Here is a 22,538-nt window from a genome sequence, read left to right on the forward strand (position 1 = left end):
GCGCCCGTCGCTCGGGGCTGGCGGAGTCCCGGTGCCGGTGCGTGCCCATCGCTGGTGCGAGGCTCGGAGCAGAACAATAGCGGCAGGAGAGATCTCTCGGGGCGGTCTGCGAAGCCGCCACCTGCCGCCCTCGCATCGGCCCCACGCCGGCGGCTGGGCTGTGCGCCGTCTCCCCGCGGATCTGGCTAGAAACTGCTGTGCTTTCCCCGCAATTTCCTCCCCGACATCTGGCGTCAGCTGCAACTTTGTGCAATTCCCTGCCTGCCTCGTGCTGCCCCTTGCCGTCACCCTGGTCCCTCGTGCTCCACTTCCCTCGCCGTGCCCGAGCCACGTGGTGCGGCACGGCCCTGGGACCAGGTGGCAGACGAGTGCCTGGCTCCACGGGGCTGTCCCCTCGCCCGCCAGAGCCGGCACTGCCCTGCTCCTGTGTTTATCCTTGCCGTGGTGACTCTTCCCCCAGATACATCCTGTCCGGTACTGGTGAGTGTCCCGGCTTTTCCCCTACTTCCCGCATCTTGGCTGCTGGCAGTAGGAGAGGAGGTGCTGGCGGCTGCTGGTGCCCTCACCTTTATGCTATACAGAGCCTGGGAGTCACCGGTAGGTAAGGGATGGGATGTAGGCACTGCGTGGGGGCTTCTGCTGCCTTTGGGGGGCCGGGTAAGATGCGCTGCTGCCTGCTCTGTGGCTCATTGCCTGCCTTCCCACAGGGCTGAGCTGACTGCCTGGCCAGGATGAGCTGGAGTTTCCTGACGCGGCTCCTGGAGGAGATCAACAACCACTCGACCTTCGTGGGCAAGATCTGGCTCAGCGTCCTCATCATCTTCAGGATCGTGCTGACGGCTGTGGGGGGCGAGTCCATCTACTACGATGAGCAGAGCAAGTTCGTCTGCAACACGCAGCAGCCAGGCTGCGAGAACGTCTGCTACAACGCCTTCGCTCCACTCTCCCATGTCCGCTTCTGGATCTTCCACATCATCATGGTGGCCACCCCCTCAGTGCTCTACCTGGGCTTTGCCATGCACCGCATTGCCCGCATGCCTGAGTCCTCACGGCGCCGGGCACCGGCAACTCAGCGCGGCCGCATGCCGGTGGTGCGGCGTGGAGCCGGGCGGGACTACGAGGAGGCGGAGGACGATAATGAAGAGGACCCCATGATCTTCGAGGAGATCGAGGTGGAGAAGGAGAAGGGCACTGAGGGTGGCGAGAAGCACGACGGCCGGCGCCGCATCAAGCAGGACGGGCTGATGCGTGCCTATGTGCTGCAGCTGCTGTGCCGCATGCTGCTGGAGTCGGCCTTCCTCTTCGGGCAGTACCTGCTGTTCCGCTTTAAGGTCAGCCCCTCCTACGTGTGCAGCCACAGCCCCTGCCCGCACATGGTCGACTGCTTCGTCTCGCGCCCCACCGAGAAAACCATCTTCCTGCTCATCATGTACGCCGTCAGCGGGCTCTGCCTCTTCCTCAACATCTGCGAGCTCCTGCACTTGGGTGTGGGGCGCATCCGCGATGCGCTGAGCCAGCCCAACAGCCCACCCACCAGCAGCCCTGCACTGCACTACACCAAGAAGCCCCCCAGTGCACCGCCCACCTACCACTCCCTGAAGAAGGAGCCGCTGAAAGCCCCGCTGCCCGACGGCAAGCTGGACTACCGGGAGAATCTGGCCAACTCGGCCACCGAGCACTTCGCCCTGGCTGGCGCTCCCCGCGAGCACGAGCTGGAGCGGCTGCGTGAGCACCTGCGGTTGGCCCAGGAGCACCTGGAGATGGCCTTCCACCTGCAGCCGCCCCCCCGGGCTCCCAGCCCCTCGCGCAGCAGCAGCCCCGAGGCCAACGGCATGGCTGCCGAGCAGAACCGCCTCAACCTGGCGCACGAGAAGGGTGGCGGCTGCGAGCGCAGCACAGGTGAGCCTGGGGGACCAGGTTCTGGTGGGTGGGGTGGGGCGGTGGGGCACCCCAGGATGGCCGCTGATCTGCATCTTGTTCCCACAGGGCTGTGAGCGATGAGGACGGACGGTGCGGGACAATGGTGTGACACAGCATGGGATGGTGACATGTATCTGCCCGGTGGGGCTGCTTGGGGCATCTCCATCCCGGTGGGCAGCGATGGGGACAGGGGCTTGGGGAACCTTCCTTCACTGTTCTTAATTTTTTTTAAAAAAAGGAATATCTTATTTTTGTACATTTTTATAAACTCAGCAGCGTGCACCCTGGCATTTTTATACACCCCTCCCGATTCCCACTCTGAGCCCACTCCTCCCCTCCCTGTTTCCTGTTGTATCCCCACGTCCCTTCCCATGCCCTGTGCCCACAGCACCCCCGACTCGTGCCTCCCCTGCCCTCTCTGTGCATGTGCGGGTCACGACAGCAGTAAGAATGCTCACACTGCACCCAGGTCTGGCTGGTGAGGCTGCACCACGGGCTGGCACTGAGCCTGAAGTAGAGCTCACAGCAGGGACTGTGAGAGATGTATCCCAGTGGCACCACTGCTGGGGGGTGCCCATAGAGTGAGCACATGTGGGTTGCGCAGGGTCCCTCTCGGCTCCCCTTCAGCTTCCCCCTCTCCAGGCTGCTCTTTTTAGGGAGCACAGGGGTTTGTGTTTGTCCTTCCCATCTCCTCCACTTCCCTGCCGGCAGCTCTGCTTGGGCTTTGGACCAAAGCCAATCCTCTCCAGCCTGGTGTGGGGCTGGGAGCCCTGTGTGCGTCTGTGCAGTGCCCAGAGCAGGTCGGTGGGGAGACACTCGGGCATTCTGATCATCTCATGGGTCACGCGGTGAATTTTGTAGCATTGTTTTGTACTTGGGTAATCGTGACTTTTTTTTCCTTTTTTATTTTTTTTTTTTTTTTTAATATCTATATTCAGTAAAGCCTGGAGACGTTTTGTACTGAACTTCTGCATCCGGTCCTCTGGGAGGAAGGGGTGGGGAAGGGGATCCTGCGCAGATGGGCTGGGCGGGCCAGCTGCTTGCGTGGGGCTGATGGTGGTGGGATGGGGACGCCCTGCTTGGCCCAGGGTGACTCAGTCATTCCAACTGTGCGGAGGCAGCTTCGGCCAAAGGCAGCCTCTGATGGCGTGGCGGGAGTAGGATTGCTCCAATTACCACATTCCTGCGCAGCTGTCGATTCAGCAGGGTTTCCCTGTGCTCCCCATCCCGATGCAGCTGGAGGGACAGATGGATCAGCCCTGGCGCTTCCACCAGTCCCCTCCCTGGGATGCTGGAGCAGAGCTGGGCCCCTTGCAGAGCACCGTACTATGCTGCTGAGTGCCTGCAGCTTGCCCTTCCCCTCCCTCCTCCAGCCCAAAGCCTCTGGGTTTGCACCCCACTCCATAACCGCACTGCCTCCGAGGCTGTTTCTGATGGAAGCGGGTGTTGCTTTTGTAAAGAAAGCAGGTTTATTTATCTTGCCTCACTGATCTTGCAAACAGGTTCTGCTGTTGCTTGCGTGCCACCAGCCTCGCCACCTGTGTGAGCCCCAGTGTGGACATGCCCTGGCACATCCATTTGTCTCTGTCCTGTTCCTGGGAGCAGGGGGAGGTGGCTGTGTTCTGCAGCTTGTCTTTCTTGTGGGAGGAGAGATGTAGGTGAGCTGGCTCCAGGCACTGGGCTACCATTGCAGGGCACAGCTCTAGGGCAGGGCTGCAGTACCCACACAGCCTGGAACCATGAAACCCCAGCTGTCACAGGGAGGGTGGCACCACCAAAACTTTCACCTGGGTCCCTCTCCCTGCCCTGGGCTGTGCAGTGCCCATGTGAGCGACTCCTCCATCCGTGGGATGGGCTCATCATCTGGCACTGGGGCAGTCCAGAGGCAGCAGGGAGACCCAGGTGGGTTCAGCCATGCTGTGCCAGCCACTAGACACAGGTGCAGTCCTGCGCCAGGATGTTGGGCACCGTCTCATACTTGAAGGAGTAGCCACCATCAGAGGTGGTGCGGACGCGCAGCGAGCGCATGGTGCCAGGCAGAGCGGCGCAGCACAGCTGCACACCCAGCCGGTGGCTCAGCCCATGGCCTTCGGCACAGCTCCCGTGGCAGTAGTGGAAAACGAAGCTGCTGGGGTGCACGATCCAATTGTCCCAGCCCAGCTCCTCGAAGGAGATGTTGAGGGACGCCCGGCGGCAGTTGGTGTGGGCGGCCACATCCTCCGATGGGCGCTGCAGCAGGCTGAGTGCAGCTGGTGACCAGGGCACGGTGGAGCGACGAACCCGCCCAGCTGCCTTGGCACGGGTGGTGGCCACCAGGAAGGGCATCTTGTCCCCATCGGCCAGGCAGGGGCAGCTGGGGCAGCGCACCAGGAGCACGAAGAGCGGCTGTGCCAGCTGGGTTAGCGCGTCAGGGCCAAAGTCAAACACCGTCCAGTGCTCTGGTGTTTGCGACGCTGTGGCCACCACCGGCACCCTGCCCTGCAGTGAGAGGGTCAGCACAGCAGGGGCTGAGTGGTTGGAAGCAGCTGAGGGGCCGCTGTAGAACCAGAGCTGGGCGGATGTCAGCGTGCGGCTCAGGGCGTGCTCCGAGGGCTGGAAGAGGTAAGTGAAGATGCCTTCTTCCTCCAGCAGCTTATCTGGCTGTGTGGGCTCACACGGCACATCTGTGGGGAAAGAGTGGCTCAAGAGTGCAATGCCACAGTGTGGGGATAGGGAATGGGGGACACCCGCGGGTGCCGTGGGGGACGTCCATGGGCACAGGCAGGTTACCCTGCTGCAGACAAAGGGGAGCTGATGACATCCAGTGCCACACGGCACGTACTGCTCTGTGTTCTCCAGCCGAACCCTGCAGCAGATCCAGCCCTGTGCAAGGCTCTGCCTGGCTCGTGCTGCCAGCCAGGCAGAGCTGTGGCACCTGGCATCCCGTGGCTTTGGGAAGGGGGATTCAGCCGCCTGCTTTGTATGGCCAGGGTGGGCTGAGCTGCCTAGTGAGGTCACCAAGCCCCCCCATGCCCTGGGATGGTCTGGTGATGGTGTACCCATTCCACTGTGCCCTGCTCTGTCCTGCACTCTGCTGCAACCCCGAGTATCCTGTTGCAACCTTGAGCATCCTACTGCAGCCCCATCCCTAGGCATCCCACTCCATCCTTCAGCATCATACCCCATCACTTAGCATCCCGTTCCCAACATCCTGCCCCATTCTCTACCATCCCACTCCAGTGTCCAGCCCTGCCTGCTCCTAAGCCCTCCCCATCTCCGTGTTCCACCTCTGGGCACTTTCCTATGTCACCTCCCTGGCCACCTGGCCCTGCCACATCCCCATTGCCCCAAAGCAGCACCCACTTCACCCCCTGCATGCTCTCCATCCCACCAGGGCTTTTACCTGTGGAAGGGAAGAGAATCACCTGGGATGTGTCCTCCTGCTCCTCAGGTAGCACCTCCACTTCTTCAAGGACATCTCTACGATGCACCCTCCTCACGTCCTTTTGGAGCTCCTGCTTGGCTGGGGGGCTCAGGTGCTCCAGTACCCGTGCCCGCACCTTGGCCAGGACGAGCTGCCGGTCGACACCAGCCCCGGTGCAGCTGCCCAGGGCACTGGCAGGCAGCACAGCAGGCAGCAGGTGCAGGAGAAGCAGCATGGCTGTGGGGCAGCTTGAGAGGCTCTGCCGTGGGCTCCTACTTGCCAGCCCAGCCAGTCTGCCCACTGCGCTGCCCCTGGGGCAGGGTGGCATTGAGACGTATCTGACACTGACGCAAATGTCTGCTTGCCGTGAATATTATCTCTGGGCAGTGAAAGCACTGAGACGTCTGGAATGTGAGGACTGCAAGGACAGTGTGGTCTGGGGGGGGACGGCGCCCAGGCAGGGGGTGGGTGGGGTGCATGCTGCTGGAGTGGTGAGTGTGTGGGGCTGGGGGCAGGCAGGGATGGAAGGGGTGTGGGGGCCTGTGGCTGGGTGCCTCCATGCTGGAGTCTGGGGGCCAGCGGGAGGCTGAGGGTGCACTTTGGGCAGAGCAACAGTGCGGGAGGCACATGGGGGTGGCAGGCTGGGTGCCCTCACAGTGGGTAGGAATGGGACGCCCCAAGAATGCAAGCAGTGGCATTGCCACAGCAACTGGGCTACTGGGAACACTAGGAAAGGTGGGAATAGGGAGCCTCTGCTTGGGGATAGGCCATGGCTGGGGACAGCATCAGATAGAGGTTGGGACACTGTGGCAGTTACGGGAGAAGGGGCTCACAGTGTCACTTGGGCTGGCTGGCTGCAGCATATCCCATCTCTATGTTGCGTGCTGTGCACAGCGCATTGCCATGGGCTGAACCCACACCCATCTCACCCCACACCATGCAGGTCTGCTGCACCCCACTGCTGCTGTGCTGCCTGCCTGCTGGTGCTATACATAGGGCAGCCCTGCCCCGTCGAGGCACTGCATGGAGCAGGCTCAGTCTTATCATCCTGGCGTGTCATCGGAGGGTATTTTTGGGGACGGCAGCTGCAGGCATTCCTAACGGTCAGTCCCTGCATGCTGACGTTGGGGAGCAGAGCTGGGCGAGCAGCAGAGTGGGGTGCTGGCACCAGGAGCTGCAGGACAGAGGTGTTGGTGTGAGGTGGGTGCCTGAGGCAGGAGATGGTGCTGGGCAGGGTGATCGGAGGAGGGGGAGGCCAAGGGGGGGCTGAGCTGTGGGGCTGTGTGTGCTGGTGTGGCTTGGAGGGGGGAATCTGGCCCTGGCCCCCAGGGATGAGTTCTGTCCCACGTTCCCCTTCAGCCCAACCAGGGAATATCTGGGTTTCTCTTTGTCCCCGAGGGGGGCAGAGAAGCCTCTGTGCTGCCCTGGCCGCAGCACGGGCAGGGGCTGAGGTTTACGCTTGCCCAAGAAAGGCTCCAAGCACGGAGCACTACTGCTGCCCATGGTGCATGGGCATGGTGCATAGGCATGGGTACCTGCAGCACTGGGCATGGAGGTGGTACTCTCCGAAAGCAGGACTTGTTCTTCATTTGTCCCTCTGCACCCTGCGGTGATGTCCAGTCCTGGCCTTGGACATGCAGGGGCTGGAGTTGGGACCACGCTCAGACAGGACCCCTCTTCCCATGCACCCCGCTGAGCCGGGCAGGAAGCACCCGGATGCGTCTGGATGCCTCCAGCCCCATGACAGCCTCTAATCAGCACCTGTGCACTGAGCCAGCCCAGATGCAGAAGGAATGCGGCTCTGCCACCACCCGATACTGCAGGAATGCCCCAGCGGGTGGGGAAGGGCCATGCTGGGACCCATTCTTCCTCAGCCAACCCCATCCCCAGCACTGCAGGGACACAGCGAGCCCCGTGCCCCGTGGGAAGGTCCCACCTCCCAGCTGAGGCATAATGAAGTGTTGCTCTGGGTGGGATGTCTTGCACCACAGCCTGATTCCACTCTGTCCTTAGGCTGAAGCTCCTGGCTCTCCTCCTGCCCCAATCCCAGGGTGATGGAGAGCCACGGGGCAGCTCCCCGGTTCCTGGCCTACCCACGCGCCTTCACGGCACAAAGCGGCACCGACGCCATGCTGAGGTGCCAGATCGCAGGTGACCCCCGGCCCAGCGTCCTCTGGGAGAAGGACACAGCCCCGATCCAGCCTTCAGGCCGCTTCAGTGTGGAGGCCAAGGGGGATGTGTACAGCCTACGAGTGTCCTGCGTCACCCCGCAGGATAGCGGCCTCTATGTTTGCAAGGCCAAGAACTGCATTGGTGAGACTTATGCTGCCGCCACGCTGCGAGTGGAGGCTGGGGAGCATCAGCAGGAGGAGGAGGAGGAGGAGGAAGGCCATGCTGGTGGCCGAGCTCCCACCTTCCTGGTGGGACCCTCATCGGTGCGGGTGTGCCGTGGGGAAGATGTGACCTTCTCATGCCGAGTGTTGGGGCAACCCTGCCCGCTGCTGGAGTGGGAGAAGGATGGCTGCAGGCTGTGTGACCTTTTCGAGAGCAGCCACTTTGCAGTGGGCCGGCAGCCTGAGGACTGGCACTACCTCAAGCTGTTTGGAGTCCGACCCCCGGACGCAGGGGTCTATGTGTGCCGGGCACGCAGCGGCTCCAAGGAGGCTCTGGCTGCAGCTGTGCTCCTGGTGGAGCCCTGGTGCTCCCCTTCTGACAGCACCCAACCACGGGGACCGCGGCACGTGAGCACCGACACCTGGGCACCAGCACCCAACGGCACACCAAGAGCCAAGGTGTTTGCTGTCAGTGCGGGGAAGCACGCCAAGTTCCGCTGCTATGTCACCGGCAAGCCCAAGCCAGAGATCATTTGGCAAAAGGATGGCAAGGTCGTGGCCCCCGGCCGCCGGCATCTGGTCTACGAGGACCGCGAGGGCTACTTCATCCTGAAGGTGCTGTACTGCCGGCCCCGGGACCAGGGGCTGTATGTTTGCACCGCCTCCAACACAGCCGGGCAGACACTGAGTGCCGTGCAGCTGCAGGTGAAGGGTAGGTGTGCACCCTGGGGCCATGCTGGATACCCTGCACGGGGGCTGTACTCCCTGAGGCCCCATACCGAATGCCTCCCGCCCAGCTGCCACATCCCAAAATAGCTGTTGGGGGCTGCCATATCCTTTCCTCACGGCTGTGCTGCCGACATGGGAGGAATGCGGGGATACATGGGTGCTCCCAGAGGTGGTGTTCAGGGGGCTGGGAGGGTGCCGAGCAGGAGGATGCTGAGCACCCTCAGCTCCCATCTCTCCTGGCAACAGAGCACCGGCTGCGGTTCCAGGTGCCACTGGAGGACGTGGAGGTGGCAGAGCGGGAGGATGCAGTCCTGGAGTGCCAGGTGCCACTGGGGAGCATCCCCACCTCCTGGTTCCTGGAGGACCGGGAGCTGCAGCCCAGTCACAAGTACGTGATGGAGGAGTGCGGTGTGGTGAGGCGTCTGACCATCCGCGATGCCCGCACCGACGACGACGGCGTCTACCTCTGCCAAATGAAAGACCGGGGCCGCAGTGTTGCTGAGGTCTCCGTCCGAGGTGGGGGTGGGCCCAGCTCTGCCTTCCCATAATGCAGCTCCAGTGTCCCCCTGCCCTCACATGTCTCCTCTCCTAGGGCTGATTGTGAAGAGGCTGCCACGGAAACTGGATGTGATGGAAGGAGAGAATGCGGCTTTCTGTGTGGAGACGCGGGAGGCCATGGAGGGGATCTGCTGGAGCCGCAATGGGCTGCAGTTGCACGAGTCACCACGCACCGTGCTGAAGAGCTTTGGCAGGACACACCTCCTGGTGCTGGTGCACGTCACCCGTGAGGATGCGGGCATCATCTGCTTCTCTGTCGGGGAGTCACTGACATCCTCCCAGCTCCGTGTCAAGTGTAAGCACTGGGCTGGATTGCATGGGGCCTCCCCGCACCCTCCATTCTCCCCATTCACCAAGGTCTGAAATGGCAGAGAGATGGGATGGCACCTTCCAATCCCCACTGCACCATGTGTTCCAGGTGTGAAGCATGACCCTCCCAGTGCACCGATGGCAGCCCAGCTGAGCACGGAGCAGAGCAACGCAGCCCTGCTGACGTGGTGCCCTGCACCCGATGTGCACCATCGCTCGCCCAGTACCTACATTCTGGAGCGGCGTGAGGCAGCGGGTGGCAGCTGGGTGCAGTGCCTGAGCACTGAGCTCCCTGGCCGCGTGCAGGTGCTGGGCAACAGTGTGCCCCGCGAGGCTGACTACTGCTTCCGAGTCTGTGCCGTCAACAAGCACGGCCGCAGTGACCCTGTGGAATTTCCTGGCTGTGTGCATCTCGGTGAGGGGACACAGGATCTCCATGCGGGTGGGAGCATGGGAGCTGTGTGGTGCCAGGTGCTCACACGCTGTGGAGCTGAGCTCATGCTGTGCTGCAGTGCCAGCTGTGCGACTGGAGAGGGGCCTGCAGGATGCATGGGTGCGGGATGGTGAGGATGCGCGCTTCTCTGTGGAGCTGTCAGCCACGGTGCAGGGTGAGTGGTTCCTGAATGGCAAAAGGCTGCAAAGTGAGGAGAGTGGATGCTTCAGTATGCAGCACTGTGGGACGGAACACTCGCTGCTCATCCGCTCAGCAAGCCTGAGAGAGAATGGTGCATATGTCACCTTTGTGGCCAGCAGTGTGCGGGACTCGGCCACGCTGCATGTGCAAGGTGAGCTCACCCAGCATCCCACAAGTCAAAGAGCAGCAGGTGGGAAGCACCTCCCACATTTCTTACCCCTCTACGTGGGTTCCCAGCCCCACAGGCCCACATCGCTCCAGTGCCTGAAGCACGGCGACTCCGGGAGCTGCTGGCGGGGCTGCCGCTGCTGCTGGAGTGCGAGGTGAGCCCAGCGGATACCCCTGTGCACTGGCTGAAGGATGGTGAGGCTGTGGTGCCCAGCGAGACCCTGGGGATCCAGTCAGAGGGATGCTGGCGGAGGCTGCACATCCCCACGGCTGTGCCATCAGACTCAGGGACATACACATGCGATGCTGGGGATGACACCGTGAGCTTTGTGGTGACCGTGAGCGGTGAGCTGCTGGAGTTGCCCGTCCTTGCATGAGGCTCACCCACTCCATGTCACAATACTGAGCCTTTTGTCCCGTGCAGAGGCACCAGTAAGGATTGTCAGCTCCAACGAGGAGACCCCACACACCTATGTGGCCGGGCAGCGTGTGGAGCTGTGGTGCCAACTGTCCCGTGCCGAGGCCTCGGTGCGCTGGTACAAGGATGGGGAAGAGGTGGAGGAGGGCGAGAGCCTGGTGCTGGAGCGTGAGGGGTCGCGGTGCTGCCTGGTGCTGCCCTGCGCCCGCCCGCAGGACACAGGGGAATTTGTCTGCGACGTGGGTGGTGACTCTGTCTTCTACACTATCACGGTGGCAGGTGAGTGCATGGTGAGAGGGGTGCATGGCACTGGGCACTGTGAATCCCTGCAAAAATGGTATTTGCTGCCTGGTAAGCATGACTCCAGTGCCTAAAAATAGAGGTGGGGCAGCCAGCACCTGGCACAGGGCAATTCGCAGTTGGACGCCACACTGATGGACAGTGGTAATTGCTGCCCTAAAAATTAGCAGTTGCCTGGCTACCAGTGACCAGCTGTTGGCAGCAGCACCACACAGCAGCTCCCTGGCTGTTGGTGGCTCAGGTGGGAAAAGATAATGAGACCTGAAAAGGAGTGAAAGGCTTCCTGCTGCCAGCCCCAAATCCACAGCCCCACAAACAAGAAGGCCATGGGGGCTGACTTAGTGAAAGGTAGCAGGGCTGCAGGCATACAGCCTCAACCTGACAGCTGATGGTGCTCAGCACAGAAGTTAAGGGCAGGGATGGACGTGCTGGAGCTTCCAGCCCATCTCACTCTGGCTGACCATACTGCAGGCTCACTGCCCACTTTCCAATGGATTAAAGCCGCTTGCTGCTCTGAGGGGCTTCCAGGGCATGGGGAAATGGCAGACCCCAACAGGAGGTAGTGGGTTTCAGGTTCAGCATCTGGAGCGATGTGATTGCTTCTAGCAGCCCCTGTGGTCACAGTGTTTGATCTGGGAGCAGGGCGGATGCAGGCTCGGCGTGGGGCAGGTCAGGCCCTGCAGGCTGGCTGCATGCCACAATGCACTGCTATGTGCTGGCACCAAGCACTGGAGGCAACCAAAACATCTCAGCGTGGTCACAGCATGGATACCCGGCACAGGGCAGGGACAAGGGCAGGTCACTGAATCAGCCTGAGCACCCATGGCACAGTGCTGGCAGCAGAAATGGGGACACTATGGTGTCCCTTGCCAGGCAGCACGGCATGAGCCAGCAGGGCAGCCCCAGTACCTGTGCCATGCAGAATGTTGGAAAGGTAGTGGCTTGCAGCCTGAAAAGAAGGAGCAAGTGAAGCCATTGTGCAATGCAGGGCTTTGCATGCTCATCGTCAGTACTCCTCCATGCAACATGCTGAGCCCCAAATCCCTGTGCAGAGCCACCGGTGAGGATCCTGGGCTCCAACGAGGCGGCCCCACATACCTATGTGGCCGGGCAGCGTGTGGAGCTGTGGTGCCAGCTGTCCAGTGCAAAGGCCCCAGTGCGCTGGTACAAGGATGGGGAGGAGGTGGAGGAGGGCGAGAGCCTGGTGCTGGAGCGTGAGGGGTCACGGTGCTGCCTGGTGCTGCCCTGCGCCCGCCCGCAGGATACAGGGGAGTTTGTCTGCGACGTGGGTGGTGATTCTGTCTTCTACAGCATCAGGGTGGCAGGTGGGTGCCCATTTCTTCCCCTTCTCCCCTTTGCCCTGACTGCATGCCCAGCTGCCTCATCACAGGATGCAGCTTCTCAGCTGGGTGGCCTGCTCCATCCTTTCTGGGACAGAGCCATGCCTCTGCAGCGCCTCTGTGTGTGAGTCTGGCAGTGAGCTGTACCCTGTTCTCTTGGTTCTCCCAGCCCCGCAGGCCTGCATCGCCCCAGTGCCTGATGCTCAGCAGCTCCAGGAGCTGTTGGTGGGGCTTCCACTGCATCTGGAGTGCAAGGTGAGCCCAGCGGATGCCCCTGTGCACTGGCTGAAGGATGGTGAGGCTGTGGTGCCCAGCGAGACCCTGGGGATCCAGTCAGAGGGATGCTGGCGGAGGCTGCACATCCCCACGGCTGTGCCATCAGACTCAGGGACATACACATGCGATGCTGGGGATGACACCGTGAGCTTTGTGGTGACCGTGAGCGGTGAGCTGCCAGTGTTGCCCATCTCTGCATGAGGCTCACCCACTCCATGTCACAACACTGAGCCTTTTGTCCCGTGCAGAGGCACCAGTAAGGATTGTCAGCTCCAATGAGGAGACCCCACACACCTATGTGGCCGGGCAGCGTGTGGAGCTGTGGTGCCAGCTGTCCCATGCCGAGGCCTCGGTGCGCTGGTACAAGGATGGGGAGGAGGTGGAGGAGGGCGAGAGCCTGGTGCTGGAGCGTGAGGGGCCGCGGTGCTGCCTGGTGCTGCCCTGCGCCTGCCCACAGGATACAGGAGAGTTCATCTGTGACACCGGAGATACTGCTGCCTCCTATCACGTTATGGTGGCAGGTGGGTGACACAGCTGGGACAGCACGTGGGGAAGTGTGCTGTTGCTGATCTATGGGCTTCTGGAAGGGCCTCTTGGCTGTGACACTTGTGCACAATAAGCATATGTGCACCTCTGCTTGCACGGGACATTTTCCCTCCGCTCCTGCCTTCCAGCTGTTGCATCACTGTGCTGGGGCAAGAGGCAGTGCCCCGGCACCTGCACAGCCCTGCAGTTAGGGTTGCAGTGGAGGTAAGCAGGGATATGTGCATCCTTACCTCCTTCCTTTGTGCCCTGGCAGAGCCACGAGTCAGGATTCTGCACCCTGCGCAGCGCTCGCTGGAGCTGCCAGTGCTGGCGCCAGGGCACGTGGAGCTGTGCTGTGAGCTGTCCGTGCCCGATGCTACCGTGCGCTGGTTCAAGGATGGGCTGGAGGTGGATGAGACCGACAACCTGCGGCTGCTGGCGGATGGTGCCTGGCGCAGCCTGCTCATCCCCAGGAGCAGTGCTGAGGACACAGGGGAGTACATCTGTGAGAGCAAGGATGAAGCTGTCTCATTCGATGTCAAGGTGACAGGTTAGCAAGGAAGCCCCGGTACCACCCTGGGTGCCCCCTCCCCCCTCATCTCCTGTGTCGTGTTGCACCAGTGCCATGCTGTCCTTGTAGAGCCCCCAGTGAAGATCCTGCAGCCACAGAGACCTCCACCTGTTGTGAAGGTGTCCCCAGGGGAGACAGTGATGCTGTCCTGTGAGTTGTCCCGTGCTGATGCACCCGTGTGCTGGGCCAGGGAGGGTGTCCAGCTGGAGGCAGGGGGCAGCTGGGTGCTGGAGGAGGATGGTGCCCACCGTCGCTTGCTCATCCCTGCTGCCCAAGCTGAGCATGCTGGAAAATACTTCTGCGATGCGGCTGATGATGCGGTGACGTTCACTGTCCAGGTGTCAGGTGAGAGAGAACCTGGGGCACTGGGTGCATAGATAGGGCAGGGTAGCAGCAACTCGCTCCCCTTAGGATCCCACTCTGGGTCTGCTCTCACGTGGGGGCTCCTGGCCAATGCTAACGGTGGCTCTGTTGGCGAGCGGTGCCACAGACCCTCCAGTCAGGATCCTGGAGAGGGATGCACTGCCAACCTGCCGACGCTGCCGGGCCATGGAGGATCTGGTGCTGGAGGTGCAGCTGTCACACGCCCATGGGGAGGTGAAGTGGTACAAGGACGGGGAGAAGCTGCAGGACACGGGGCACGTGCGGCTGGAGGAGGATGGGCAGCGCCGGGCACTTGTCATCCTGGGTGCCACAGATGGGGATGCGGGGGAGTATCTCTGTGACACCCAAGACGACAGTGTCATCTTCTGTGTCACTGTGGAAGGTAACAGGGAGCATATGAAGTGGAGATGGGCTGAATGGGCAGGCAAGCACCTAGTGTCACGGTGTGTCTCTCTCCAGCCCCAGAGCCACCAGTGAGAATCGTGGGGAATATGGGCACCACAGAGCATCGCTGCCTGGTGGCTGGGCAGGACCTGGTGCTGGCCTGTGAGCTGTCCCAGCCCAATGCTGCCGTGCGCTGGCTGCGGGATGGCCAGGAGCTGCAGCCAGGGGAGCGGGTGTGCATTGTGGCCCATGGGGCACTACGGGAGCTCACTGTGCGCGGGGCACAGCCGGGCGACTCAGGGTACTACGTCTGTGATGCTGCCAGCGACCGCATGGTGACGAGCGTGGAGGTGGCAGGTGAGCGGAGGTGGCAGAAGCAGGGTGGCAGCACTAGGTGAGGGTGAGAGCCCTGTCCCCAAAGAACTGTCAGCCTGGAAGGGGCAGGTCAGGGCCATCAGATCCACGCCTTCCACCTCCCCCAAGCGGGGGCTGGTTAAATTTATCCTTGGCAGGCTCCCAGGCGCCTCTCCTCCTGCTTTGGCTGCCAAGAGCTGAGCTCAGCAAGGCCTTTATCAGCACGGCCTGTATCAGCAGGCTGTGCGCGTATCCCAGCTCCCAGAAAGGCCTGGGGCTGGTGAGGGGCAAAAATCAATGGCCTTAATTCAGCAGCTGGGAAGGATGCAGAAGTGGGCTCTGCCAGCATCCCTGCTGGGATCCCTTACCCAGAGGGACCTTAGCTGCCAGCCTCAGTCAGCCTGTCCCACAGAGACCCCCAGTTAGTGCCACCATGATCACCATTAGCCCCACGGCAACTCAAGTCCCTAAATCATACCAGTGGGCACTGCAACCATCCCTGCCATCAGCAGTGCCACCCCTGCCCATGTCTCCCAGCCCAGGCTGTGCGCATTGTGAACAAGGAGGAAGCACAGAGCCCGCTGGAGGTGCAGGAGGGAGACAGTGTGACACTGGTGGCCCAGCTGTCCCCAGAGACAGCGGCCGCACAGTGGCAGAAGGATGGGCAGATGCTGCTCTCAGGTGGGCGGCTGCTGGTGTGCAGCGAGGGTCCAGCACGCAGCCTCACCATCAAGCAAGTGGAACTGGGGGATGCCGGCACCTTTCTTTGCGATGCTGGAGACGATGAAGTATACTTCACGCTGCATGTGAAAGGTGAGCCTATGGAGATGTCCCCTGCAGAGCAGGACCCATGTCCCCAACCCCGGGCTGAGCTCTGCTCTTGGTGCAGAGGCACCGGTGCTGTTTGTGAACAAGCAGAAGGAGCGGGAGAAGCTGCTGGTGCTGGAGGGTGGTAGTGCCGTGCTCTCAGCTGTCGTGTCCAAGGAGCGAGCTGACATCACCTGGCTCTGCCCCCGGCACCTCATGGTGCCCAGCGAGCGCTGCCAGTTGCGGTGTGATGGCCGTGTGCACAGCCTGGTCCTCAGCAATGTGGCCAAGGAGGATGCTGGAGTCTACACCTGCCTGTCCCCTGATGACCAGATGCAGTTTGACATCAGTGTGCGGGGTGAGCACTGGTGGCAGGGGGATGTACAGCATGGTGCTGGGGGTATGTGCACGCTGATGGCTGTCTGTGCAGAGTTGCAGGTGAAGTTCCTGCGTGGGCTCTCGGATGTGCGGGCACGGCAGGGTGAAACAGTGGTGTTGTGGTGCGAGTTGTGCAAGGCCCGTGGCGATGTAGTGTGGCTGAAGGATGGGCGGGTGCTGGAGCCTGATGCGCGCCGCAAGGTCCGGGTGCAAGGCCGGGAGCGCTCGCTGGTGCTGAGCTGTGTCGGGCCTGAGGATGCTGGGGAGTACTGCTGTGAGTCCAACGATGACCGCACGCTGGCCATGCTGACAGTGCAGGGTAAGCATTATCCCATGGGCTGGGTACCCCAAAACCCTGTGCTATGGGCATGTGCCCTGATGGCTGCACTCAGTGCGCAGAGTGGTGGAGATCATTGTGGAGCTGCAGAGCCTGACAGTGCTGGAGGGGGACGATGCCACCTTCAAGTGCATGGTGTCCCCTGAGGACGTGGCGGTGACATGGCAGCTGGATGGGCGGCCAGTCGTGCCCAGCGAGCGGCTGCAGGTGGCCAGAAGTGGGCTGTGCCATAGCCTCACCATACGGGGCTGCCAGCCAGGTGACACGGCCACAGTGACAGCCAATGCCGAGGGGCTGCTGAGCACGGCCCGGCTCAGTGTGCAGGGTGAGTACGATAGAGACAGGGCAATGGGGCATCTAAAGGGCTGCGCAATGATCCCCTCATCCGTGCAGAGGCGCAGGTGCTGTTTGTGCAGAAGCTGCGGGACGTGGTGGCAGAGGAGCAGCAGGATGTGTGCCTGGAGGTGGAGGTGAGCCATGAGGCAGCTGAAGTGCAGTGGCTGAAGCAAGGCGTGCTGCTGCAGCCCAGCGACAAGTACCTGATGTGTGAGTCGGGATGCCGGCGCACCCTCACCATCTGCAGTGTCAGCCCCTCTGACCGTGGCACCTACCGCTGCGAGAGCCTGCACGACCGCACACAGGGCAAGCTCAGTGTGGAGCGTGAGTACCCTGCAGGATCATCCTACTGACAGGATGCTACGGGGTGCCCAGGAACAAGGACTGTATTTGGGGATTGCTCCAGCAAGGACTGGGAATAAGGGGCTCTGAGCTAGGGCACCACTCATCAGCACTGTCCCTATCCCTCGCAGCCCAGAAAGTGTCAATCCGGAGGCCGCTGGCTGACGTGGAGACCTTTGAGAAGCAAACAGCCACCTTTCTGCTGGAGCTGTCCCACGCCGGTGTGCCAGGGGTCTGGACACGTGGTGGTGTGCGGGTGAAGCCCAGTGCCAGGTGCCGGGTCAGCGCCACAGGCTGTACTCACAGCCTGACACTGGAGGGGCTGGCACTGGAGGACTCAGGCACCATCACCTTCACTGCTGACACTCTGCGCTGCAGCGCCCGCCTGCTCGTGCGGGGTACGGCACTGGGTAATGGGGTACAGCACTGGGGGTGTGATGCCAAGGCTGAGCAGGGCACACAACCTTCCCATTGTGGAGATGGGTGCTTAGCAGTGGGGAGCTTGCCTGTAGAAGTGCCCAGGGAAAGGTCACCCCTACTCACTGCTGAGATACCCCAGGCACTGCTCTCTGTCCCTGTGCCCCAGTGCCAGTGCATTTCCCTCACTGACCCTTCCCACCACACTGTCTCCCCTCAGAGCCTCCCATCAGCATGGTGAAGCTCCTGCAGGACCTGGAGGTTCCGGAGGCAGGGGCTGCCACCTTCGAATGCGAGCTGTCCCGTCCCAGTGCTGAGGTGAAGTGGCTCAAGGTGAGAGCTCATGTCCTCCCCATCCAGGCTGACGGCCTCATCCCCCAGGTGCCACCTTCTCTGCAAGGCTGTGCGCAGAGCAGGGGGCACCAACCCAGCTGACCTTGACCACACTGCCTACACAGGACGGGATGGAGCTGCAGCCGGGCCCCCACTGCCGCATGTATTCTGTGGGTCGGCGCCGCCTCCTGCAGCTCAACCGCTGTGCGCTGTCCGATGCCGGCATCTACACCTGTGAGGCAGGTGACTGCCGGGCCTCCGCCACACTGCGTGTCCATGGTATGGTTGCTGGCTGCCCAGCTTCATGCCACAGAAGGGACTGGCACCCAGCTGGCCCCAGCACTGTGTCCCTGTCCTGCAGAGCACCAGGTCCACATAGTGCAGGAGCTACAAGATGCCTGTGTGCAGGAAGGTGACAATGCCGTGTTCACGTGTGAGGTGTCCCATGGTGACGTTCTGGGCGAGTGGTTCCATGATGGGGAGAAAATCAAGGTGTCCAGCACGGTGAAGATACGGCAAGAAGGTGCTGTGCCTCCCACACTGGGCAGCGTGCCCCATACCCCATTTTGGGGCTGGGGATTCAATGTGCCCAACCATCTCCACCCCCCTCTCCAGGCACACGGCATTTCCTGCTGCTCTGCACCGTGCGCCCTGAGGATGAGGGTGCCATCCGTTTTGCAGCCAGGAAAGCCAGATCAGAGGCCAGCCTGAAGGTGGAAGGTAGCAGGCGTGCAGGGTGGCACCATGAGGCCATGGGGGGCAGATGCTGATGTCCCCCCCTTGTGCCCCAGTGCTGCCCATCCGCATTGTGAAGCCGCTGCGGGACAAGACGGTGCTGGCGCGGCACAAGGCGACGCTGGAGTGCATGGTGTCACACGCCCGGGGCCGTGTGCGCTGGCTGCGCGGGGACACCGAGATCTTTGCCGGAGATAAGTATGAGATCTGCAACCTGGACTGCTACCGCACACTCATCATCCACTGTGTGGGACCTGAGGACGAGGACTCGTACACCTGCGATGCCTTCGACGACCGCTCCACTGCGCGGCTCCTGGTGGAAGGTGAGCATGTAGAGGGATGCAGTGGCACTGGCACCCGTGCCCATCTGTCCCATCCACTCCTGCTTTGGGGATCTGATCCCTGGGTGGGGGCCTGTGCTCCCCCTGCTCCCCAACACACTTTGTCCCTGCAGGGAGTTAGAAGCTGGGGTGCACACAGAGTGCACGGACCTCATGTCCCCCAGCCCCCCGGCACAGCCCACACCTTGGCACAGCAGTTCTGAAAGGCTCTTTACTGTGTGGCCGTGGCCTCAGCAGCGTTTGGCACATTTACAAAAGAGGCTGAAAAGGGGGACGGCGGCTGCGCAGCGCTGCAGAGACGGTGTGGCAGAAACATGCAGTTCCTGGGGTGGCAGCCGGGGACAGGACAGCACCAGGGGCACCCCACTCTGGTCCCCCCACATCCCGCCTGCGGGGAGGTCCTGGCTCACTCCGTAATAAATTAATACAAATCACAGCAAGAGAAGTATATACAAGGTGGGAGCCTCTGTCCGCAGCGATGCTCTGAGCAGGGGCTCCTGCCCTGCCCTGCAGAGGTGCTGCCCGCAGGGCCCCCCAGCTGCTATAAAATCCAGTCGCCAGCAAAACAGCGATGGCCTGTGATGCCAGGGGGTCCCTGGAGCAGCCCAGTCTCTGCCTGAAGACTGTGTCCTTGCTCCCATCAAAACATTCAGGGGAGTGCGCACAGTGCCCGGGTGGGGCAGAGCCCCAGTGCTGTAACCCCACAGCAGCAGCCCCATGCCCTGGCAGCCTCTGCCCAAGTCTGCCCCACTTCAGCCCAGGAAAATAGGGACGCAGGCAAGCTGCTCTGGGGGCAAGGAAGGTGTGTAGGGCAGGAACCCCTAAAGGCAGAGTTTTGGGAGTGCTGCCTGGGGCGGGATGGGGCACACATGCTCAGGGTAGTCACGGTGGGAGCAGGGGCTTGGGGAGCTGCTCTCTGAAAAAGGGACATGGGGACAGGCACTTGGGGAGTCACTGTGGGGTGTGATGGGGAAGGAGCAGGCACGGGGAGCTGCTCTGGGAGGGCTTGAACATGGAAAGGAGGGTGTCAGGGTACAGAAGGAGTGTGCCCAGGCCATGGGGAAACGTGCAGCAGAGCTGCTCACACCACATTCTGTGAGTCCACGGGTGCTCGTAGCCCCAATCCATGGGCTGAGTTTCTGCCTGGGGGTGTCCCCAGCATGGCTGAGTCCCGCGGGCATCCTGGGCTCACCGAGATGAGTCCCATGCTGCCCTAGGAAGGTTCTCCATCCGTAGCCTCCACAGCCCTGAGGCTGAAGGAACAGCCCCATGTGTCCAAAGAGGTCTGTGGGAGCAGGCTGGGGTGCTGGTGTCACTCGAGGTCACTGGGTTGGCTTATACCCGCATGGCAGGGCCGGAGCCTGTGGTGAGGGGCACGGTGGAGCTGCAGTCATAGTCCAGGTCCACCACGGCATGGGAGCTGGCGATGAGGCTGTTGAGAGATGGCCCCGTCTGCCGCTCTCGGAAACTCTGGATGTAGCTCTGCATAAGAAAAGGGCAGATGGTGAGCGGGCTCTGCTCCTGGCCCGCTCTGTCCCATCCTATCCCATCCTGTCCCATCCCATCCTATCCCAACCCATCCCATCCCGTCCCTGCAGAAGGAAGAGCCGGCCAAGGCCTGGGGAGATCTCTACCCTGGGTGCGGGACTCACTGGGGAGAGCACGTCCCCATCGAAGCGGCGCACGGGGTTGGGCTTGCGGCGGTAGGCAGGCTCAGGCGGGTGGGCCTTGTGCTGGTGGGGCGGTGGGTGGTGGGGCCTCCGCTTCTTCTTCTTCTCTTTGCGGTCCTCCCGCTGCTTGATGCGCATCAGCTGCACACGGCGCTGCTGCCGGCTGATGATCACTGTGGGGCAGCGGGGTGGTCAGCACCTCAAAACATTGTCGCACCCCAACCACCCGCTGGTGGCACCCCAATATCGTGTCCAACCTCACCCTCTCCCTTTTTCCCCCAACCTCCGCTCACCTTCAGTGTGAGAGTAGCCCTCGGCCGTGACCTTCCACTGGACCAGGACACCCAGCACAGTGAGCAGCGGCCAGACGCCCAGGATGACCCAGCTGTACCAGCACACAGGGCGAGCAGGGGCCACCTTGATGCGCTCGTAGATGTACTGCACCAGCAGGAAGAGCTCGATGAAGTAATCGACGGTGACGGTCATAATGGCGCTGCCGAAGACGGCGGTGGAGAGGGTGGTGAAGAAACGCTGCCACTGCAGGGTGAGCACGGCAAAGAGCATCCCCACACCCAGCAGCAACGCGATGGGGATCCACACCGTGGGCGGGTGGTAGAACTGCTCCATCACCACCAGCGTGGCCACCGCCAGCAACAGCCCCAGCAGCAGCCCTACCATGAAGAGGCCGACGCTGCGCACCAGCATGGTGACCAGCCCGCACAGCACTCCAATGCCCAGCCCGATGCCCACTGATGCCTCCACGCTCAGCTGCGTGTCCAGCACCCGCTCCTTGTAGCACAGCATGAAGATGATGATGGAGCCGAACATCAGTCCCGTCAGGAACATGACAGCCTTGAAGCAGCGGTAACCTGCGGAGAGACCACCACAGTCAGCGGCGGGCACGGCCACCAGGAGCCCCTATTTCCCCCTCCCTGCTCACTCTCCAGCTACTATGCCCCAGCCTGGCTCACCAAAGAAGCAGTAGATGATCCCAAAGAGGCAGCACATGGCACACACCACAGAGGGCACCACCTGGTAGCGGCGCTCTATCTCCTGCTGGCAGCTGTGCGTCCACTCCTGGCCTGTGTCGTGCGGCAGCAGCTTGAAGCGCAGCGTCTGCACAGTTGCAGTCATGGCTCTGGGGAGTCCTGGGAGAGGCATCAAAAGCTTTGCTCCTGTCCCATCGCTCGTGGGCAAATCCATGCCCTGGTACCAGCTCCGGCTGCAGAGAGAGGGGGGAAGAGAGGGAATGCAGTGAGCCCCTCCAATGGGGCCCACTCGATCCTCCATCCCACTGTAAAGAAGGCTGCAGCCCCGCATCCCATCCCTGGGATGCTCCTGGCCCAGACACCAGCCAGGCTCTGTGCCAAGCTCAGACAATTGCCCCAAATCCCAGCACCCATCCGTGGGAAAATGGCTCCATCACGGCTGGGCTAGGGACAAAAGGTGCAGGGGGACAGCGTCCACCTCCTGCTGCTGTCCCTCCTGCTGCTGCCTTTCCCTGCTGGATGGGAGAGCCTGCCACTACCTGGCATTTTCTGCCTGGGAAGTAATTATGCTCAGTAATTAAGTCACCCCTCAATCTTCTATTTTTATAGGCTAAACAGATTGAGCTCTTAACGCTTGTACTCTAAGGCATTTTCGCCAATCCTCTAATCATATTTCTGGCTATTTTTCATCTCCGTTCCAGCTTGCAGTGTCCTTATGGAAAGCAGGTCCGTGTGCCCGACCCGGCCCCACACCGACCCATGAGGCTGATGGGAGCTGCTGCCCCCTACCCTGTGCCCTGCTCACACTGACCCAGGGGTCAGGACGGGGCTGGGGGGTGCCCTGCTCCTGCGGTGCCTGCACAGACGGAGGGGTCATAATCCCTTGCAAAGACGGATCCAGCTCCGGCTTAAGCCCAATTAAGCCCTCTGTCTGCCCGCTCCCACCTGTGGCCTGGTCCCACACCTCTTTGTTCCTGGGACACGCTTCCAGGCTCAGTTTGTTTGGGACCTGTATAATGTCACCGATTATCCTTCTGAGTGCCACGTTACAGCAGCCTCAAAGCAACCACCCCCCAAGCGTTACCGGTCTGTAATTATGCCAGCGCAGCATGCCCCATCCCTGGCACAAATGCATCCCGGTGAACCACCCCAGCGCTCCCCACCGCCCCGCCGGCTGCAAACCGCCCGCCGCCGGCTGCGGGGCGGGCTAAACGCAGCCCCTAATCCCCGGGGGCGGGTGCCTGCCT

The 22,538-nt window shown here is 61.9% G+C and overlaps 4 protein-coding genes across 10 annotated transcripts; 2 read left to right on the forward strand and 2 right to left on the reverse strand.

Annotated features, from left to right (window-relative positions):
- Positions 1 to 42: 42 nt before the first annotated feature.
- LOC100549421 (gap junction gamma-1 protein-like) lies at positions 43 to 2,825 on the forward strand. Of its 3 annotated transcripts, none has more exons than XM_010713650.3 (3): positions 43 to 480; positions 708 to 1,899; positions 1,987 to 2,825. In XM_010713650.3, the coding sequence occupies exons 2-3, from the start codon at positions 732 to 734 to the stop codon at positions 1,992 to 1,994; spliced, it is 1,176 nt and encodes a 391-aa protein (XP_010711952.1). In that variant the 5' UTR covers positions 43 to 480; positions 708 to 731; the 3' UTR covers positions 1,995 to 2,825. The 3 variants fall into 3 exon arrangements, with proteins under 3 accessions (XP_010711952.1, XP_010711951.1, XP_010711950.1); XM_010713649.3 differs by lacking the exon at positions 43 to 480 and adding an exon at positions 487 to 601; XM_010713648.3 differs by lacking the exon at positions 43 to 480 and adding an exon at positions 487 to 597.
- Positions 2,826 to 3,382: 557 nt separating this feature from the next.
- On the reverse strand, positions 3,383 to 5,666 carry INHA (inhibin subunit alpha). The gene is given in 2 exon segments (NM_001303163.1): positions 3,383 to 4,583; positions 5,303 to 5,666. Coding segments are annotated over 2 exon segments (990 nt in total). The 5' UTR covers positions 5,559 to 5,666; the 3' UTR covers positions 3,383 to 3,849.
- A 565-nt stretch (positions 5,667 to 6,231) lies between these two features.
- OBSL1 (obscurin like cytoskeletal adaptor 1) lies at positions 6,232 to 20,688 on the forward strand. 4 transcript variants are annotated; one of them, XM_010713654.3, is made up of 28 exons: positions 6,234 to 6,523; positions 7,337 to 8,368; positions 8,632 to 8,901; positions 8,978 to 9,238; positions 9,362 to 9,667; positions 9,765 to 9,860; positions 9,960 to 10,037; positions 10,124 to 10,399; positions 10,479 to 10,751; positions 11,825 to 12,097; positions 12,282 to 12,557; positions 12,637 to 12,909; positions 13,188 to 13,463; positions 13,554 to 13,829; positions 13,975 to 14,250; positions 14,328 to 14,609; positions 15,144 to 15,419; positions 15,496 to 15,771; positions 15,844 to 16,110; positions 16,184 to 16,453; positions 16,522 to 16,788; positions 16,938 to 17,204; positions 17,444 to 17,556; positions 17,682 to 17,835; positions 17,918 to 18,079; positions 18,172 to 18,276; positions 18,348 to 18,614; positions 18,746 to 19,068. In XM_010713654.3, the coding sequence occupies exons 2-28, from the start codon at positions 7,378 to 7,380 to the stop codon at positions 18,751 to 18,753; spliced, it is 6,915 nt and encodes a 2,304-aa protein (XP_010711956.1). In that variant the 5' UTR covers positions 6,234 to 6,523; positions 7,337 to 7,377; the 3' UTR covers positions 18,754 to 19,068. The 4 variants fall into 4 exon arrangements, with proteins under 4 accessions (XP_031410058.1, XP_010711956.1, XP_010711955.1 ...); XM_031554198.1 differs by lacking the exon at positions 18,746 to 19,068 and adding an exon at positions 20,602 to 20,688 and having other exon boundaries at positions 6,232 to 6,523; positions 9,765 to 10,037; XM_010713653.3 differs by having other exon boundaries at positions 9,765 to 10,037.
- TMEM198 (transmembrane protein 198) lies at positions 18,830 to 22,523 on the reverse strand. Of its 2 annotated transcripts, none has more exons than XM_010713652.3 (4): positions 21,274 to 22,523; positions 20,596 to 21,171; positions 20,267 to 20,475; positions 18,830 to 20,114 (listed from the first exon to the last, which is right to left on the reverse strand). In XM_010713652.3, the coding sequence occupies exons 1-4, from the start codon at positions 21,620 to 21,622 to the stop codon at positions 19,968 to 19,970; spliced, it is 1,281 nt and encodes a 426-aa protein (XP_010711954.1). In that variant the 5' UTR covers positions 21,623 to 22,523; the 3' UTR covers positions 18,830 to 19,967. The 2 variants fall into 2 exon arrangements, with proteins under 2 accessions (XP_010711954.1, XP_003207667.2); XM_003207619.4 differs by having other exon boundaries at positions 20,285 to 20,475; positions 21,274 to 22,520.
- Between the last annotated feature and the right edge of the window lie 15 nt (positions 22,524 to 22,538).

This window comes from Meleagris gallopavo, chromosome 7, assembly GCF_000146605.3.
Source record: "Meleagris gallopavo isolate NT-WF06-2002-E0010 breed Aviagen turkey brand Nicholas breeding stock chromosome 7, Turkey_5.1, whole genome shotgun sequence".
NCBI lineage: Eukaryota > Metazoa > Chordata > Aves > Galliformes > Phasianidae > Meleagris > Meleagris gallopavo.